The sequence below is a fragment of the Glandiceps talaboti genome, chromosome 10, assembly GCF_964340395.1.
Source record: "Glandiceps talaboti chromosome 10, keGlaTala1.1, whole genome shotgun sequence".
Taxonomy (NCBI): Eukaryota; Metazoa; Hemichordata; class Enteropneusta; family Spengelidae; genus Glandiceps; species Glandiceps talaboti.
Window position 1 is genome coordinate 7,237,510 of NC_135558.1, and position 21,205 is coordinate 7,258,714.

General features: G+C 36.3%; 1 protein-coding gene across 1 annotated transcript; it reads right to left on the bottom strand.

Annotated features, from left to right (window-relative positions):
* Positions 1 to 1,316: 1,316 nt before the first annotated feature.
* Positions 1,317 to 20,260, bottom strand: LOC144441331 (ribonuclease 3-like). Its single transcript, XM_078130887.1, has 27 exons — positions 20,086 to 20,260; positions 19,267 to 19,360; positions 18,627 to 19,206; positions 17,791 to 17,874; positions 16,774 to 16,975; positions 15,998 to 16,142; positions 15,393 to 15,556; positions 14,426 to 14,593; positions 13,728 to 13,886; positions 13,161 to 13,242; positions 12,328 to 12,554; positions 11,736 to 11,860; positions 10,607 to 10,814; positions 10,020 to 10,127; positions 8,888 to 9,026; positions 8,403 to 8,523; positions 7,751 to 7,850; positions 7,189 to 7,407; positions 6,643 to 6,696; positions 6,319 to 6,422; positions 5,797 to 5,902; positions 4,987 to 5,134; positions 4,308 to 4,390; positions 3,378 to 3,481; positions 2,478 to 2,570; positions 1,968 to 2,014; positions 1,317 to 1,528 (listed from the first exon to the last, which is right to left on the bottom strand). The coding sequence occupies exons 1-27, from the start codon at positions 20,221 to 20,223 to the stop codon at positions 1,440 to 1,442; spliced, it is 3,891 nt and encodes a 1,296-aa protein (XP_077987013.1). The 5' UTR covers positions 20,224 to 20,260; the 3' UTR covers positions 1,317 to 1,439.
* Positions 20,261 to 21,205: the final 945 nt, after the last annotated feature.

The window sequence follows — 21,205 nt, forward strand, 5'->3', positions numbered from 1 at the left end:
GTATGAGGGCGCTTTACAGACTACATGTATACATCGTCGTAAACCAGAGGCTCTTTTACGGCACCATCGAAGACTCATCTCAATGAGAGGCATCATTATTTTGCAGTGTCGCAGAAGAAATAACAGCTCTGGTTTGTAAGAATTACATGTCTATAAAATGTTACCTTACTGTTTATTGCACACAACAACAAAAACTTCAAAGCAATATCAATATTTGTCTGAAATTTGCATTTCAAAACAAAACGTCAACTTGAAGGTTTTGGTCTGACGGTTGCATTGACTACTGAATTTCATACAGTGAAACATATTGGAATATTGAAACCATCATGAAAGATTTCATCACAACATGGCCCCAGATGGCAAATTAACACTGTTTCCTCCAAACATGATCAAACCTGAGGTATGTAAGGGTGTGTATGTAAACTTTCCCGCACAGTTTCACACTCAGTTTGCCATTTTCTACAAAGTGTACATTGAGTACTTTTTTGCCCATTTTGTCAATTTAGAGACTCTTACAAAACTTGACTATTTTCTATAACTTGTTTTTGCTCTTATTGTGTTACAAAATGTTTCATTTTAAATTAAGAGTTGTAACTTACACGTAACTCCTTGAAAAGCACACTGAGATCAAAATTAGTTGACAATTCAAGCTGATTTTGTAAAAATTTACTTACATTTCAAAACTTCACACATTGCATAACCACCTCACAAAAATGATTCCTTAGATATGAGTATAATAAATATACACCATTCTGGCTCAGAAGTTAGATTTTGAAATCTAATACTTCAACCACATTTCAGGTTTACAAAAGACCATTCAGGATGAAGTGTTGACATTTATACATGTTTTGATGATACAACAACTATTTACCTGCATTTTGATGACACAACTCAACTGTTTACACATATTTTGATGACACAATGATGTATACACTTTGATCACACACACGCACACACACACCTACACACCTACACACATGCACATATAACACACACACACACTTTGATGACAAAACTCAACTTATACACATGCATTAATGACACACCATTACTATCTACATACACTTTGAAGACACAAAGTGATGTATACACTGAGCTGAAAACGTGATGTACACACACTTTGAAGACGTGATGTACACACTTTGAAGACACAACATGATGTATACAGTCACACACACTTTGCTGACACAATGTGATGTACACACACTTTGATGACAGTCACACACACTTTGATGACACAACATGATGTACACACACTTTGATGACAAAAACATGATGTACACACACTTTAATGACACATGATGTACACACACTTTGATGACACATGATGTACACACTTTGATGACACATGATGTACACACACTTTGATGACACTACATGATGTACACACATTTTGATGACACATGATGTACACACACTTTGATGACACAACACTACATTCATTCCTTGTCTTCTTCATCTTTCTGTTTGGGCTTCTTATACTTGTGTTCTATGAACTTCTTCTGATGTTTCAGCTGAGGAAATTGATCTAAAACACAAACCAGAAACATCAAATGTTTTAAAATACCAATGCTTAAGGAGCACAAGCTGAGATTATATGTTTTTTTGTTTGTTTGTTTTTGCATAATTATTGCACATTTACAAGGTGTTCATAGCATTTTATTTACTGAAGCATTTAACCATCACTTGCAATTGACTGAGCTCAAACCTGGTATGAAGATGCACCTTAAAAATGATCTGATAACATTATCTATTTTACATACAAAAATGTCTACTATGCAATCAACTGTTCTTATAATGCCAGAAGACAATTGTAATATCATACAAGGGCATGCTTTGGCATTAGCATTATTTAATTGGATGTTATGAAGGTAGTCTCACTTAATTTGTTTTCTATTCTTACGTTTTCTCGTGTGATCTGTAACAGTGTGGGTATATTACTGGTACATACAGTGTGTTATACTTACAGTTATCCAGGGCATTCTTAGCAGCATTCATTTCAGCTTGCTGAACACTGCAATACAAAAAGTCAAATCAAACTTTTCTTCATATTTGTCATTCTTAGGTCAAAAGTCAATGTAAGGTCATGTGACTCATACCCATACCAGCTCATGTGACCCGTAGCAAGGTCATCGTATGTTTTCCTTGTTAGTCTGCAGGTTGTGTCTTTGTTTTTATCACTGTTATTGTATGTCTTTAACAGCAGACATTATTATGACTATTTTAGTGCTTTAGTAAAGTATTACTATTATCTTATCTTATATATCCATACCAGGTCATGTGACCCATAACAATACAAGGTCACATGACCTACAGCAATAAGAGGTCATGTGACTCTAAGTTTATGATAAAACATAGTTAAGTATTCATCAGCATCTAATATATACATCATAGTTTCAATGTCAGCTATGCTGTCTTTTATACTACTGAAAATGGAGATCTCTTTATCAAGTCAACAATAACCACAGAGCACCTACCTTGACCAAGATCCACTTGCCAATCTTTCATTCTTAAAGTAGACAGCTACAGTATACTTCCTAAGGTGTGATGGACCAATCTGGTTAACAATCCTGTACAAAATATACAACAGAGTCAATTTACAGTCAGGGTCTTTCCATGGCCATTATATTGTAACCATAGTAATATATTTCTTCTAATGCCTTGCATTAAGTGGTAACACATTGTTTTCTAATACCTTTAATTTGTAACCATGGTAACACATGTTGTAACCATAGTAACACATTTCTTCTAATGCCTTGCATTAAGTTGTAACAAATTGTTTTCTAATGCCTTTAATTTGTAACCATGGTAACACATTTTTTCTATGGCTGTTATGTTGTAACCATAGTAATATATTTCTTCTAATGCCTTGCACTAAGTGGTGACACATTGTTTTCTAATGCCTTTAATTTGTAACCATGGTAACACATTTTTTCTAATGCCATTATGTTGTAACCATAGTAACACATTTCTTTCTTGAAGGTACTTCTACCAGTACAAGGGATACAACCTAAAATATCTTGAAAGAATATTGACTAGTAACTGATGTGCTGTAGTTACTCTACACTCATGTGAAGTAAATGATAAAACTAGCCAAACCTTACCTCAAACACAACAAATATATAATTTAACTTTACATGGAGTGGCAACCTGTGCCCTACCAACTCCCTGTTTATATTACTGGGTTGTCTGGGGTGTGAACATGGTTCAAATCTTCGCTAAGGACTTTGACCATTTGGCAACAAATGACAGCAGCAAGGCTCAAAAATTGGAAACTTACTGATCTTAAGCCAGAGACTCTACTTATCAAATTACTGAAATAGCTGATAGGGGGTTTTGTTACTTTGAGAAAAGAGATGAATTATATACAGTCTTACTTATATATTGGAATATCTGGTTCTTTTCCCTCAGTACGTAGTGTTAGACAACATTGTTGTAGTTGAGATTTGGGATCATTCCAGTCTTGGTTCATAATGAAATCCTGAAAATGCAAAACATATAATAAATCAGGTAGGCAGGAATCGATAATAATATAAATTGTATCATTTTGTTGTTGTTTTCTCGAAAAGTTGTTTAACAAGCACTAAATCGAAGACATACTCCCCAACTTGTGTGTTTTATGGCAACCTTATTATGCAAATTTGAATGGTGTCTTTATAGATACAAAGCTTCATAATTTATTGACGAAATTTGCTATTTGACCTTGAATAGGTCAAAAGTGAAAGGTCAAGATATAAAAAAGTAAGCTGACCTTTGGGGTATAGACATTTATTATGGAGTCTTTGCTCAGCAAAGGAAATATGAGTGACCTAAGGGGTCTTGTATATGCAAGTTGCTAGATGAGAAGTGACAAAACCCTTAGGTCACAAGTATTTTCCTGCTGAGTGAAGAAAGATATTGGAAAATAACACAATTATCCCTCTTCTAGCATAATTTATGAAAAATTGGGAAAAATAATGGCAAATTGACTCATATTCTGAGCATGCAGAACCAGTGATGTAGACACGGGTTGTCATGACATAGAATAACCAGAGTATATAATCCATATTTTCTGTTCAGAGACAATAACTTGGCTTGAGCATGGTATAATGTATAAAGTACTCAGACATCATTCAGTGAGGTTCTGATCTTATCACTCTCCAAAATAAATCATGTTTCATTAGTTTTTCACTTTATTCACTGAAAAAAGTTTATCTTTGACCTATACATACTAAAGAAATATCAACAGATAAACAATTGAGACACTGCATTGACTACTACAGTTACCAATGTAAGGCTATCACATACACACACATTGTGTTACTTACTGTAAGCCTTGGGAAGAAACAGACTTCACAGAAAACTCTGACCCGTTCAATATCTCTATCAACATAGAGAGCACCTAGAAATGCTGAGAGACAAACATTCTGACATTTAGTAAAGTACTGTTACTACTCTAAGACTCTTAGGCCTGGGATGAATATCGAACTTCTCATGTGTCAAATCTAATTATTAGATTAGGTACATGACAAATTTGCTGCAACTAATAATATTTTCAACAGGCAATTACATTCGACACCACCTGTCGAAAATAATGACAGAAGTGTAACTCACAATAAGGGTCAAACTTTTGCTGTGTCGAATCTAAATTCTCATCTAATCTGCATATTTAATTGCATAGTAGGAATTTCCTTAACATTTTTTGATATGTCTTAATATGTCAAGACCAAAAGATTAGGATATTCATGATGTCATCACCAGAGGTTTTCCAATAGGGCTTCTTTAGTCGGACCTTCATCACCAGGTTTTCCCATAAACCCTTGCAGGAAATACCAAAAATGATCAAGAGCAATGGGGCTTCTTTAGTTGGACTTATCCTTCAAAATTGATAGCAATGTAAAAGGTAGCATGTATATTCAAGTTTATGTAACATAAATAGTTTAAAATTCCATTCTGACACATTTCATAGTATCAATATTCTGTGGATAGAAATTTGAGAAAACTTACCCTCCAACAAATCAGCTAGAACTTTCACTCGAAGTGCAGGTTTTTCCTTTTCTCTGTTTCTGTTGAAATTGATAATGTATTCTTCCATTCCTAGGTCTTGGGATACAGTGGCCTGAGTTCTATTGTTGACCAGAGAACTTCTCAATAGCTGCAAAATAAAATGATACAACAAAGATCAGTTTTGTAGTTGTACATGCCAAGTGTCGTAAGTCTGGAATTCTAAAAATCTTGGGAATTGATAGAATGATCAATCAGTTATGTCTTGGATGTGTTCATGGTCACACATACACCAAAACACAGCATAACACAACACAACACAATGCAACGCAACACAACGCAAATTACGCAATGCATTGCAACCATAGGGTCTACGCTGCAACCAATGCAATACAACCCAACCCAACACAACACAACACAACACAACACAGCACAGCACAACACAACACAACACAACACAACACAACACAACACAACACAACACAGCACAGCACAAAACAACACAACACAGCACAGCACAGCACAGCACAGCACAGCACAGCACAACACAGCACAACACAGCACAACACAACACAACACAACACAACACAACACAACACAACACAACACAACACAACAAAACACAACACAACACAATACAATACAACACAACACAACACATGCATACATTAATTTCTATAATTTTTGACATACTTTAAGACATCTTTTCACTTTGAGGTACCCATACCTACCCACTTCATAACTACTTCACTGTATCATAAATTACTGACGTGTCAAATAAAATAAGTTGGTACATGGTAAAGATTTACTTACTGAAAGATGACCTTCATGATGGTCTGGGAAGTGTTTGAATAGATATTCAGAGGCTACTAGTTGCATGGCAGAATCACCTAGGAATTCCAATCGTTGGTTATGGCCTCTGAAAGATAACAAGTAATGAACAGTGTAGTAGTAGTAGTAGCAGTAGCAGTAGCAGTAGTCAGAAAACAACCTTAGCTGATTTCCACCAGGGCCCTGTTGTCATTCATTTATGACCATTTATGTAACTGGTATCATTTGACACTGGAAGATTGTGAGAAATAATTCTGATCTCATTTTCATAAGTAATTTGAAACTTCAGAAGGTAAATGTTGGTCATAGAACCAAAAACTTACATATTTAAATTTGTAAATCTACGTCCAAGATAAAACTCAGAGTTAAATATATGTAAATCCAACACTCCATTGTATAAATGATCTAACTAACTTACAATGTTAAATATATGTAACTCCAACACTCCTTTGTATAAATGACCTTGCTAACTTACACCGATTTTAAATGATCTAACTGACTTACAGTGTTAAATTTGTAAATCCAACAGTCCTCTGTGTAAATGATCTTGCTAGTAAACGTATATGGTTGAACTCAATTCCTGTTGATTCTTCAAACTGGGTCAACTTCTGCAAAGTTGAAAGCAACATGAAAGGTATTAATTCACTTCTTATAGGGGTAAGATTATATTTGTGACCTAAAGAGGTGTAAGTTCAAGATTGAACTGTGACCTAAAGAGGTGAAAGGTCGAGATTGAATAGTGACCTAAAGAGGTGAAAGGTCGAGATTGAATAGTGACCGAAAGAGGTGAAAGGTTGACACTGAAGGTTACCATGGAAACAAGCCTACCTTGAGTACAGGCGATGATTCTATGAGATGTCTGTCTCCATCAGGTTCTTGTAGCTAGGATACAAAAGATAAGGATTTAGCATCACTGAAAACATACTGTATATCAAATGATGTTACATGGCCATATCATTCAAAAATATATTTGACTAGTACTTCCAGACAAGGCATCTACTAAGTGTGTGCACCCACAGACCCTCCACGGTGGCGGGTCTATGGTGCACCCTGGTATTTAGTGCTGATATTATCTCTAAGTTGTAGTGTAACTTCAACAATGTCACTTTTGTAGCAAATGTTGAGACAAAATTGGAAACCAATTCTAGTAATCTAAAAAGACGTTTGGAAATACTACAATATTACATCTGTTCAAGCATAATCTTTCGAAAAATCGAGAAGAATAGTGGCGTCTTTGAATGTTTTTACTCGCATTTCAAGCACCAAGGAACAAATGATATACACATGTGTTGTGTTGACATACAACGACAAGGGTATAAATCCAATATTTTTTGTTCAAACATGTACAACTTAGTTTTTGTGTGGCATAAATACCTGGAGTGGATGTTTAGGATGATTCATCCAGATTTTTCTCATTTCCTCTTCATTAAATAACAAGTTGCAGAATATATCCCTAACTTTGTCCAATCCTGCTTCTATGTACAGCGCCCCCATGAGGGCTTCAAAGCAGTTGGCCATGGCGTGTCGAAGGTCAGCTGTGTGGCAAAGGTCAGGACCATGGGCATACAACATGTAGTGGTCTAAATCAAGTTTCTTTTGAAAAGAAAAAGTGTGAAATTAGGTGGGTGGGGGGAAAATGGTGTAGGATTATTTTGAATACTCGACTTGCTTCAAGTCTGTAAACTCAGAAGATACTTTAAAAATAAAAGTGAGACTGTACACTTTTACTGAACGATCGAGCCAGTAGTGTAAGCAACACAAACCCAATTCCCTGTGGTGACACCTTAAGTCACAAGTCAAAGGTCACCCATCTCAAATGAGAATGACTTCACTTTGGGTTATAAAGGTGTATTTAAAAAAAAAAAAGATTTCTGAAAAGATCCAGGCTGTATGTACATTCATTTTTTTTTTTGAATATCTGTATATTTGTACTGACCTTAGCTAGAACAGCCAGGTATTGATTTTGCACCAGGGCCATTCTATAAGTTGCAAGTCCTCCCTCCTCAATGAGTGGAAATAGATAGTATAGGTGAGTGCTGTAGAAAGTAGGAAAAGATAGAAAATTATCTTATTATCTTTGTTAAACTTTGTTTCAGCAAAAAACGAAAGAATGCAACAATGCTCAATACATTCCATAGATTAAACAGACAGGAAAAAATAAAATAAATATGTACACAAAACAGAATTTTTTTTAACTAGCAGATCTCAAAAAAGACAGGCTAACAATACTACACATGAAAATAGTTACAAGCATTTAAAAGTAGAGTTACAGTAAATCTCGAGCAGAGGATTGTATCAGAATTTTGTAGGGTTAAAATAAGACCATTGCTACTGATTCTCAAACCTTCACAGAAATTGTACACTAGCTTCTGTCTAAGCGGCCCAAAAGTGAGGTTTGTACGTTGAACAAACATTGAGTTTGCACTACAGTCTTGTGAGCAACCCATTAGAATTGGGAAAGCTTTGTTGAAACCAACTCTAAGATTATTCAGACACTTTTTACTGTACAATGACCACAGCTGAGAACAGTACGCATTCAAACAGAACGTTCCAAATACCAGGTAAAAAGTTAACAATGCCATTCTCACCTGGTGACAAACTCTAAGACTGCATCACCTAAGAATTCCAGTCTTTCATTATGTTGTATTCTTGATTTGATTTCATCATCACTTGCCATTCGAGACATGATATTGATAAGAGTGTTGATACCTGACAAACAAATAATATTCAATTGCAACATTTAGTGAGATATAAGTGTAGTACTGTAGGATTGAGATACATGACTTTGTCTTTGGTCAATACTTCAATCTTATTTCTCAATGTGTGATACTCAAAATGATTGGTCAGTCAAGATATCTCAATATAAGACCCTCAAAATGATTGGTCAATCACGATGTCTCAATATAAGACATCTCCAATGATTGGTGATGTAGTATTTTTCAACATTAAGACCTTCAAAGTGATTGGTCAGTCATTAGCTCTCAACATAAGATATTCAAAATGATTGGTCAGTCTGAGTTTATCTAGGTAAGACATTCAAAATGATTGGTCATTCAGTGGTTTATGATAATACCTTTCTTGCGAGTGTGTTCATGATGAATCCTCCTGTCTCCATACTCTGGTTGTCTAATACCACAATTTGACATAGAATTCCTGACATGGTCTGGATTCATTCCAAAGTTGAGATGATGGGATGGATGGGTCATGGCAAGCTACAAAAAGACCACACAATATTTATGACTGTTATATCACATATAGTAATTTCAAACTTCGTCTAGAGCATGGCAACAAACTATATGTTAGAAACTACCAATTCCCAGGTTCTAGTGTGTGTGTGTGTGTGTGTGTGTGTGTGTGTGTGTGTGTGTGTGTGTGTGTGTGTGTGTGTGTGTGTGTGTGTGTGTGTGTGTGTGTGTGAGTGTGTGTGTGAGTGTGGGTGTGTGTGTGAGTGTGTGTGTGTGGGGGGGGGGGGGGGTGCATTACATCCTTAGCACTAAATAGGGGACACTCTTTCTTACCACACTAGACTTGTTGTGGTCTTATGATTTCAAGCTATCCCAACCAACAAACATGATTTTTTGATTTGGATAGCTTGAGATAGTAAGACCATAACACGATTCTAAGCCAACTTCTTGCTCGCTGTGTTCATTTAGGTCAGAAATGTCTATGGCTATTTGCTTTGTTACAACCAAATGATATACGCCAATCACAAGACAGACAAAGTAGTACTTTGTTGTATCTGTACTGTGGAATACTATGACAGACCCCCATGATGTGCAAGTGCCAGTGTGGCATACTCGGGGTATTTGCACAAGTGCTTGCAGCGTTCTCTGTGGCAGTACTTTCAAGAGTATAGTGAGTGAAAGTACAGCAGAAAACACTGCAAGCACGAGTGTGAATACCACTGAGTACCCACACTGGCACTCGCATAGCATTGTACTGTTGAATGCCGTTGGTAGATATCAATATATTATACAATGGAAAAAAGTTAGATACTTCTGATATGATCATTTCTGATAGTACAACCAAAGTACAGTACAGTTGGTATTTATAATAGTACCCACCTTAAAGAGGGTGCAGTCTTTAAAAATGTATTGTATAATATACGAGATATTGTATAATGATGTCACTTGTCTTACAGAAGGACATCTTTGAAAGCACAAGACATAACAAAGTACAACATATTATATAATAGTGGCACCCACCTTAAAGAGTGCTCTGTCTTTGAAAGTATACTGTAACTTTGCATCTAAGGTATGCAGACATGCAAAGTATCGGAGATGTTGAACTAAGACCGGCAACATCATAGCATGCTGAAAATGAAGAAATAAAACATGGTTAATTCTTGACATTTAGACAACATATCATACAATTATATAGTATTAGGCCTAAGACTAGAATGTATACCATGATGGTATGGCCAGATGACTTTTTCTTCTTACATATTTACACGATACATTTTGACCAGTTAAGTTAACCTTCCATAATTTCCTTGTATTTTTTTTTCATATTTCATTTTTTGCACTTTTTTCATGCTCACTTTAAAAAAAAATAAAATAATGATATCATATATGTTTACTATGGTTGCATAAGTAAAACTGAACACTAAATCTCAAATTGTCACTTTCCCTTTTTTGGAGAATATAAACTCTTTTTTAGAAAGGGGGTGTATTCTCACTGGGCACTTGCGTTAATATAGCCATACAGTACAATACATTTTGCAAAATGCATACTGTCTAATGATGTTTACAAGATTATCAATACAACGTTAGTTATCACCATGACAACTTACCTGACAGACATCGGATCGTATACCAGTCTTTAGCATTCCTTCACTACTTAATTCCACAGTAACTTCTCTCTTCATACTTCCTCGACTTCTTAACTTCTGTAACTGGTCTTCTTTTTCTTGCAGTTTGAGTCTGTCTTCATGAGTCACTTTAGGTCTGTTTGCTAACAAGTGCCTCATCTTTAGATAGGCCTTGAATAGTTTCTGATATCTGTGAATTATACCACCAATTTCAATAATTGGTTGAATAGTTTCTGATGTGTGATAGTTATCTTATGACTCTGTGACAGTTTAATGGATGAAACAGAACGCTTTTGGAAAAACATCTGTTATTGTGTCAGGGGTGAACCAACAATTACTTACCCAGGATCCCCAGCAGAACTAAAATAAGTTGTGATGGTCTAACGACATCATATTGAATACTTACCCAGCATAACTATCGGTAAGTTGTGCTGGTCTAATGACATCATATTGAATACTTACCCAGGATCCCCTGCATAACTAAGTTGTGCTGGTCTAACGACATCATATTGAATACTTACCCAGGATTCCCTGCATAACTAAGTTGTGCTGGTCTAATGACATCATATTGAATACTTACCCGGGATCCCCTGCATAACAAAGTTGTGCTGGTCTAATGACATCATATTGAATACTTACCCAGGATCCCTTGCATAACTAAGTTGTGCTGGTCTAATGACATCATATTGAATACTTACCCAGGATTCCCTGCATAACTAAGTTGTGCTGGTCTAATGACATCATATTGAATACTTACCCGGGATCCCCTGCATAACAAAGTTGTGCTGGTCTAATGACATCATATTGAATACTTACCCAGGATCCCTTGCATAACTAAGTTGTGCTGGTCTAATGACATCGTATTGAATACTTACCCAGGATCCCCTGCATAACTGAGTTGTGCTGGTCTAATGACATCATATTGAATACTTACCCAGGATCCCCTGCATAACTGAGTTGTGCTGGTCTAATGACATCATATTGAATACTTACCCAGGATCCCCTGCATAACTGAGTTGTGCTGGTCTAATGACATCGTATTGAATACTTACCCAGGATCCCCTGCATAACTGAGTTGTGCAGGTCTAATGACATCATATTGAATACTTACCCAGGATCCCCTGCATAACTGAGTTGTGCTGGTCGAATACCGAAATGTACAATGACAGGGTAGTTGATGACATCATTACTATTCTGTTCTCTGTCCAGTTGATCAATACGCAATGATGATGGTTTCTGAAATTAGAATACCAGTATTATGTTTATTACTATCAAAAGTAGGTTTTAGGAAATATGAATAAACACAATTTTTATGGTTATGATGCGACAGCCAATTTATGACATGTGACAATCATGTGACTCGCTTTGCTAGGACTTGACAATCATGTGACTTACCTTGTCCTTACATATGACAATATGATATACCTGTCAGCACGTTACAATCATGTGACTTACTTTCCAGGACATGTGAAAATCATGTGACTCACTTTGCTAGGACTTGACAATCATGTGACTTACCTTGTCCTTACATATGACAATATGATTTACCCGACAGCACATTACAATCATGTGACTTACTTTCCAGGACATGTGACAATCATGTGACTCACTTTGCTAGGACCTGACAATCATGTGACTTACCTTGTTCTTACATATGACAATATGATATACCTGTCAGCACATGTTACTATCATGTAACTTACCTTGCCAGGACATGTGACAATCATGTTCTTCGTTTCTTCTGCAATGTTCTGCCATTCAATTTCATCCATTTGTATCATGTCTGCTAAGGCACTGTCTTCCAGCAAGGGTCTGTTGCTTCTCAGCAGGTACAGTAAAACTTGGTGCATTGACAAAACTTCTTTTCCATTGTCAGGCAAACTTCGTACAAATCGAGGCATGAAATGATACCTTCTACATCCATTTGGATCTGAGGATCACAAAACAAAGCAAAATTGTGTGGCAGCACTTTTAAGATTAACTATCAATAAAAGTTTATTAACTTTTGGACGCATATAGACTTCAAGGAATGAGGCATAAAATGATATCTATTAGCCAATTCCACATTTTTAGAAAGGCAATTTATACAGATTTCAATTAGATTTTTTTTTTTATGACAACTGTAAATGTCATGTTTCAACGTACTGTTGTGTCTTTGTCAGTTGTATATAGTAAATTGTAAGATGACTGTTATTGGGTACACACCTTTTGTTATCTTTTAGCAGATAAAAAATGCATATTATCTTCAGTGATAATACCATGAATATTCATTGTTCACCTATTACATATGCATTTCTTCTGACTCCCATGAGGCAATGTTGCCCAAAGTATAATATATCCCCAAAAGTGGCATGACTTCAAATTGGTATTTCTCCGAGATCACGCATAATGTAGGTGATGTAAAATCATCATCCAAAAATGTCTTTACTTCCTGGAGTGAAGTTCTCCTTTAGAAATTGTACTAGTATTGAGAGGTACTGATGTCTTGTGATGAGTTGAACTTGCATGCTTTCACATCAAAGTCAAATGTACCTACCTTTCAGATCAAAGTCGTACAACTCTAGAATTTCTTCAAACAGAAAATCACAGAAGTGATCAATACCTTCAACACAAAAGTTCTGTGGGTGAAATCAGAAAGATGACCAGTGTGAATGTAATTCATGACTAATGTATTTTACTTCTCTCGTTGCAAATAAAAACCCATAACAATATCAGTGACATCATTGACTATTAAAGGAAACTCATACCATGCTGATTTTTGTCTTTAGTTCACTACGTGATGCAGACACACAGCTCCACTGTTAAAAAATGTTCTATTCTTGATGTCTATACAGTTTGACTATCAAATTGGTATTTTTGTTAATGGTACAATAAATGAATAACTACCACCACATTTCAAGAGCTATTTTACTGGGTATCTCATAATCACAGACAGAAATTAAATGAGATGTATTTGATGACAGCAGTTGGATTCCCCTGTACCTAAATTTCTAAGTGATGTGGCAATTTGAACACTATACATGAATTGCCAATTTCTTAGTTTAGTGTCCAAAATAAAGATGAAATAAAAAATGAATGAAAAATAAAAAAATGATTGGCATACCTCAGGTATGGGTTCTTTGAGAAAAAGTACATTGTACTCTATGTTGAACCTAATCACATTGCATTCTGGGAAATTATCCAGTGGATAGTGAGAAAACATGGAGAATCCTTCAAATATGTACTCATGTTCATCGTATTCTATGACGGTTGGTCGGTCACTCTGAAAAACAACAACAAATAAACCATTTTATCAAATTTTAATTTAAAGCCAGGTGCACACTAGAGGAATCAGCTGAGCAAATTTTCACTCACACAATTTCCTCGTGCTGATTCTTCTCATGTGAGAGCAACTTTCATTGAGAATTTGGTCATTTCTGATCATGTGCCAAACATCTAGCGTGTTTTGATATTTTGGCCTCATGTGTGCGCCTAAATGAGCATTCTGTTCATGACTTTCTCATAAGAGCACATGCATGGCGATGATGCAAGTACAAAATGTTTGTGCCCAGTCTAAAATACAGGTGAGTAACTTCTACGTCAATAACTAAGGTATCTTCATGATTTTAGAAGACAAACGTGTCGATCTTCGGCCTAAAAACCCAAGGCTATTGCCTCAGAGGGAATAGTCAACAAGGTTATTGTGTCAAAGCATGAGATGGTTATCTCATTTTGCTACAGTTTTATTACTATTTCCACCAATTACCTACAAACACATTAAGTATTATTTTTGACTTGGATTTACAAAGTACCGGTACTTACCAGAAAGTTTGTACCTGGTGAAACAGTGACTCTATAGTGATAAAGTCTCCCTATGTTATTAGTGAGTGGATCACAATGGCTTATACTTTCTTCACCAGGGTAGATATTATGACGTATTCCAGTCTGCTTAGCTCTGTAGCTACATTTACATAATGGTCCATCATTCATCTACAGGTGAACACAAATACTAAGTGTTAGCTACATCACCTACACTGTGTAGTTTAGTTTGTAAGCAAACTGTTCATGTTTGGCATTCAGTACACAAAAAGTATGATTGGTTTCATTCAAGGTTGCTTAAAAAATTGATGTAATCATAAACTGTTGTACTTGAAATGTTGTGTAGAACTGAGTAACGGTGATTTTGCTGATTTTACAGTGGATTTAACACTGGCACACTGCATACTACAACTTGTGTGGCAGTATACAGTAGAGCACTGCCCCTACCCATTGCAGTCATCATGGGAGTCATCGCTGGGCCCCAAACACGAAGTAGTTAATGAGTTCTTGCCTGTTTCAGTCATAATTTCAGTACTAAACTGACAATTCTACTGAAACTCCAATATTTCTTACTTATAGTTATACAGCATGGAAAATTGTTTCAATCTAAACTTGGGTTCCATCCAGGTAAGTGGTTTAACCACTAGACTAGACAAATGTTAGCTTTCTTTCAAAAGTTTCCCTTATCCAGAATTTTTTATTCCGATCTTCTTAATGAAACATGTCTTCAGGACATTTATGGCAATCAATTTTGCATGTCCAGACTTGGCTAATTTAATCGGTGTCAATCAACAATGCAATAGCGCAATTCATTACATTGGCATCCATTCAAAGGTGGTGATGTTCATTTCTTGTGTAAGTAAAGCTATGCTTTGACTTTGACTTTGGCTGTATCAAAGGACTCCTTGCATTTATCTAGAGGGTCAAAGTCTTGAGGGTCAAAGTCAAGGTCAAATTCCAACAAACCTACCTCTCCTGGTTCATTGAACCATAATTCCTGATGTAGCCTCAATGGATGAGCTTTCTTTCGTCTCATTTCATTCATTTGTTCAAAAGTCAAATTATCTTCATTATCAGACTCCGAGTCATCACTCTCAGAAGAACTACTCTCACTGTCTGAAATATGTACTTCAACTAAAAAAACAAAACTGAATTATGTAACAACTATAGTATATACAGGTTTATTTAAGACCAATTTAAATGTTTTACCTTCACAATGTACAGAAGGAGTAAAGGATACTCCCTGTGTTCCAATTCCAATGGATAGAAAGAAAGGAGAATTCTACTAAATTCCTTTCCATCATGTCTTCCCACTAACAGTATAGGAAAGGGGCCTGGATGATCCTAGCAACGTAATTCCATTCCATGGTGTCTCCCAACCAAAAGTATAGGGAAGGAGATTACACTTTGTAAACTGCAAGTTAAACTTTAAGGAAATTTTCATGCAAAATATTCTATGATACTCTTTATATGAAAAAAAACCCACAAAAATAAGATTGACTGTAATCATTAGAAGCTGAGTATGTTATCTATAATTTGTAAAAATGTTACATTGAGAGTACTTTTAGATCTTACCTTTGTGGTGACATTTATGTTCTGAGTAGTTTGGAATTTTAGCACAAATATTTTCTTTACAGCGCTCTCCTCTCTGTAGAAGATCATGTCTGATCTTACAATAAAGATCTCTCAAATTACTTGTGCCAGCCACAGTAGAATCATGCTGTAAGATATAAGATGTATCATGGTGATGATCACATCATATCTTTCTAATGACTGCTAAATTATCAGTTCATAGAATTACATGTAGATCCACAGTTAGTTTCATTTGTATTGTTCGTGTTGAGATTACTCCCAGCAAGACACACACCACATGACGTTATGGATTCTGTTCAGGTTTTGACTACCTGACAGTGCTACATTGCATGGTCATACCATGGTACTGTGAAACTGTACAGAATTTCCAAGGCAGTCCGCAGTCTGTTTCAGAGTCACTTTAGCCCAGTAGCACCTAAGGGGCTTTTTTTGACTAATTGGTCCTGACTCCTTGAGTCATTTATCACTCCAGGAGTACCCCCAAAATTAACTCTTGTATTGTGAAGAGAACAGGCTGTTATTTTGACTAGTATGGTGCCATCAAACACTAAACCAAAATCCATTTTCAGAACCAGGACATTCTTTGAAAGGTCTGAGGACGGTGGACCTCCATATTTTCATACCTTAATATTGAAAATCAGAATACAGTTCTTGAGAGCTGTATATAGTGACAACATTCCCCTGTAAAAAATACCCTCCCCTCCCCCCATCATATGCTGTGGATATTGCCAACAGGACAAAGAGTAAAGTTCACTCACCTTTTGATCCATGGGATCATTAGAGTAATAGTTCTCCATTGGTGTGCATCTAATCCAGTGAGGTTTCTTCTTCACATCTGCTTCTTTTGTTTCTTTGGCAACGGATGCAGAAGATGAACTAGATGGGTTTCTTACTGTCTTCATTTGTATCTCTTTTTCCAAGTGGCTCCATCTTGATCTCCTTGAAGATGGTGACTCACTACTACTGAAATGACAACAAAATTATCAAAAGAACAGACACGGCCAAAAAATAAGAACTGTTTCTGGTCAGTATTTGTATCACTCAAATACCTCTGCATTGGTCTTTGTGTTTGTGTTTGTCTAGCCCATGCAGTCTGCAGATCTGGGGAAACACAAAAATAACTCTCCCTACTTCATTGAAGACAACTGCAGAGCCAATCATGAACAAGCAAATGACATCTGCCCCACATAAACACTTGCTCTAAAGTACTAAATAAAAAGAACAGTAACTGTCATAAATAATAGATTTAGATAAAATAAGAAATTCACATTATCACACCACTCTAGACAAAATGACCAAAAACAATTCTTTTCTTTTTTTGCCTAAATATGTAATAAAATCTTGAGGTTTTATGAATGAAAAAAAAAAAACAATTACCAAAATTTGAGTTTCAATAGTTGGATGATTATATTGATGATGTACACTGCACATGCATGTAGTATATCTACACTAAGCATCTATTGTAGACTAGTAATGGGTATAGCAGGCCTTTTAACTTCCTCAACTCCCTGGGGAACATACAATCTATGCAGCTAGTGAACTGAATAGGGTTAATTTTTGTCCTATGTCATACCGGGTCCCCATTTATATAACTGAGTTAACTGGGGCAATGGTGGTTCAAATCTTGGCCAAGAACTTGCCATTTAGAAATAGACAAAAGTGGCGAGGCTGAAACCAGCAACTTGTAGATTCCAGCCTTTCCACTCAAACCATCATGACTCCATATATAGCACAACTACGGTACTATGTCATAATTTCATCTACCAATTTCTTACCTTCTCTCATATTCATGTTGTCTTTTTCTCTTCTTATGTTCATGGCTATCACTGCTGTGTTCTTTATGTCTGCTTTCTCTGGTCCTTTGGAACATAGATAATGAAATAAGAGTGTCATACAAGTGTATTTTTCCACTTTTTTTCAAACCCCTTGCTGATTTTAAATATTTGAATATATGGTGGGGCTTTTAATGTCAAAGTTGGAAATGACTTACCTTGTGTGTGTGATATGTATGTTTATATTAGAACTGTACACAAGCTAGACTGTGATATGGATGAAGACTTACTGTTCTAATGGTAAACTGACAGCTCATTATTATGCTAAGGTAGGTAAAATCTACTGGGGTTCCAAATTCATTTCAACATGGTTCTGAAACAAAATTCTGATAGGATTCTATGGGAAACTATGTCACATTTCCTCCTTCCTCTAATTTAGCAAAAATAGTGATTAACAAACAACACATCATTCAGACACATATGAAGTGTTATCCTAAACGACATAGAAGTGGACACTTAATAGAAATTGCTTTTAAAACACCGTTACAATTCAGAGGATAAGAACAAATACAAATGTAATGATACGTTTTAATGGATTTCATATGTTGTCAAATAATAGCCCAAACTAGAAACTCTGTGGTATTTCAAAAGACTGTATTACCTCTTACTTAGGACTACAATTTGCACAAAATTTAAACTTTCTATCTGTGACAGATGTCTTTCCCATCTGTGACCATTTGTACTTCCGACCTATCTGTGATGAATCACACTTCTAAGTCACAGACAGTCTTTTGAATGACACCATTAAAAACATTTAAACTCAGTTGAATTGACTTTACCTATCTCCAGTCTCATGAAGATTTCGTTTTCTGTGTCTTTCACCATCACTTTGCCGTGAGGATCTCTTTTCTTCATCTCGTCGCTCATCTCTGCTGTCTGTTTTTCTGTAGCGGCGATGACTGTGATGTTCTTGATGATGGGAAGCGTCATCATGATGTCTGTGTTCAGATGAATGATGTCTTGTTTCATCTTTTCTATGTGTGTGTACTGGAGAGCGATGACCACGCTGGTGATGGTGGTGGTGGTGATGATGATGATGATCCTTTCTGCTACTATGAACTTGACGTGATGCATCACTTCTATCTTCTTTTCCTCTGCTGTGCTGATGATGATGGGAATGAGTTTTAGTCACAGAATGTTGACTATGTGACTCTGCTTTACTTGTTTTGTGCGATCCCAATGAATGATTACTACTACTACTACTTCCTGATTTTGTTGTCACACTCGACTGGATACCTGCTACTGTAGGATGGGAAACCTGTGTCTGCATGGGAATACTTCCCTGCATTGGAATTCCAGGAAATGGAAGTCTAGGAACCATGCCTCCCTGATTGTACATACTTGGAGTAGGTAGCAGTCCTGGCCTCAAGTTTTGTTGAAAGGGTACATTTCCAATTGGCCCTTGTGGAAAACTTACACCTGGTTGTATGGTCTGTTGAAATGGCATATTTCCAACGGGTGTTTGGGGAAGATTTGGAAAAATGGGTTGTCCTGTCCATGCTGGATTACCAAACTGAAAAATACAAAACAACAAACATCGATTTATTGAAGGTATATGATTGCGCTTCAGACGCTGGTGTAACTGCAGTATTATTGTAGTGACTATCTGCCCCACATTGATCCTTCACTAAGAACTGCTATAGAGGGACGTCCCTGATGTCAATTTCCAATCTAAAGTCAAGTGACAAATCTGTCACTCACTTTAAATATGGGTTTGATGAGAATATCTCATATATCATGAAAATCGAGCATACAAATCGAGCTCTTCAAATAGATAGTTCACGGTTTATTGCAGTTCTGACATACTACTAGAACTACATCACATAGAAGGAAAAGATCTCACACAGATTCACGTGTTTGAATATTATATCCTAGCTGCAATAACTGTAGCATTAGTTTTTGACTTTGATCTTTGACTGTTTTTAAACATTTTATCGTTCCTGAGTTTCCACTCAAAACTAACCCCAGAACGAAAAACCACTCAAAACAAAAAAGAACAACTAAAAATTAACGTGCTACTGAAAACGACGGCTTTGTTTTCAATACGGATTATCACATAGTAGTAATGGTACTGTTGTTGACTGAGTGTAATATGATTATTAAATGATTATTAATGATTCTCTATTCCGGATTCCGGGGTTTCCATGTTACGGACACGGAGCGGAAAATCACTGCAGTTACTGCAGTTGCGTTGGGTCTGTATGCAGGTTATAAATCTCCAGGCCATGTTGAACTTACCTGACCACCACCAGGTTGTGAAAAACCTTGTCTTTGTAGACCACCAAACTGTGATAGTTGGCTGATCGTCGGCCTGGGAAAATTTCCAGGGACACCACCAACCGGCCTCCCTTGCCAACCTCCTGTGCCTCGATTCATCTTTGTTCTGTGCAAACTCTAAATGGCTAGAAATGTTGTTATTGTACAAGAGAACCAAGTCTGGGTTATGGAGGCAGCCATGTTGTATTTATATGGCAAGCGCCTCCAACTCCACTCAATCATTTAATTTAGTCTTTTGTTTTTATTCTTGAATCGCTTAGTCATTCTCTACACGCGCTTCCCACCATGTTCAATAAGTCAAAACGTGATTATATTTGGCCTGTAGACAAGAAAAACAACAACCTAAGAAAAACTTAGTGTCCCTATGTGTGTATGTAAATCTACTACCCATTTGCTTGTCGCTATTTTTATCGACGATATTTCATGTCAAACACCCGCTCGTCCAATATATTCTAGGTTTTGTTCATTAAACGCACTAAAATTCTTTTCGATGAAATTTATGTTAGACCGGAGTCACGTGACCGAGTAACAGCGGACACACACACACACACACACACACACACACACACACACACACACACACACACACACACACACACACACACACACACACTGTAAGTTTGTTCATATACATTTCTTTATAAATTATATTGTAAACCCACCATATACCATAATACAAAATTTGTGTTATTTTGTAAATCATCAGTAAAAGAGTTCTAAAAAATCGTCTGCTCGTAATTTTAGTTTGCCAAGGTTTCGGCTTTAACTATGTGGTATTCGGTATTAGGGGTAAAAGTACAAAAACCAATGTTACGTTAAAATAACATTTATTATATATCGTCGATACACTGTGAACAAAAGTTAGAATAAATAGCGATAACGTGACGTAGACGCGTTCCCTGGCCATAGTTAGGCCTAAAACAATTGTTTGGTTCCAATTACTGGACCCATCTAATTTTTTCACTGCCAACCCTATACTTTTTTTTACGTATTCAAGAAAAAAATTAATAAAATCGCAAAATTTAAGTTGTGAAGTCTCGCGAGAAATAGTGGATGTGGAAACTGACAGCAGTACAAAACT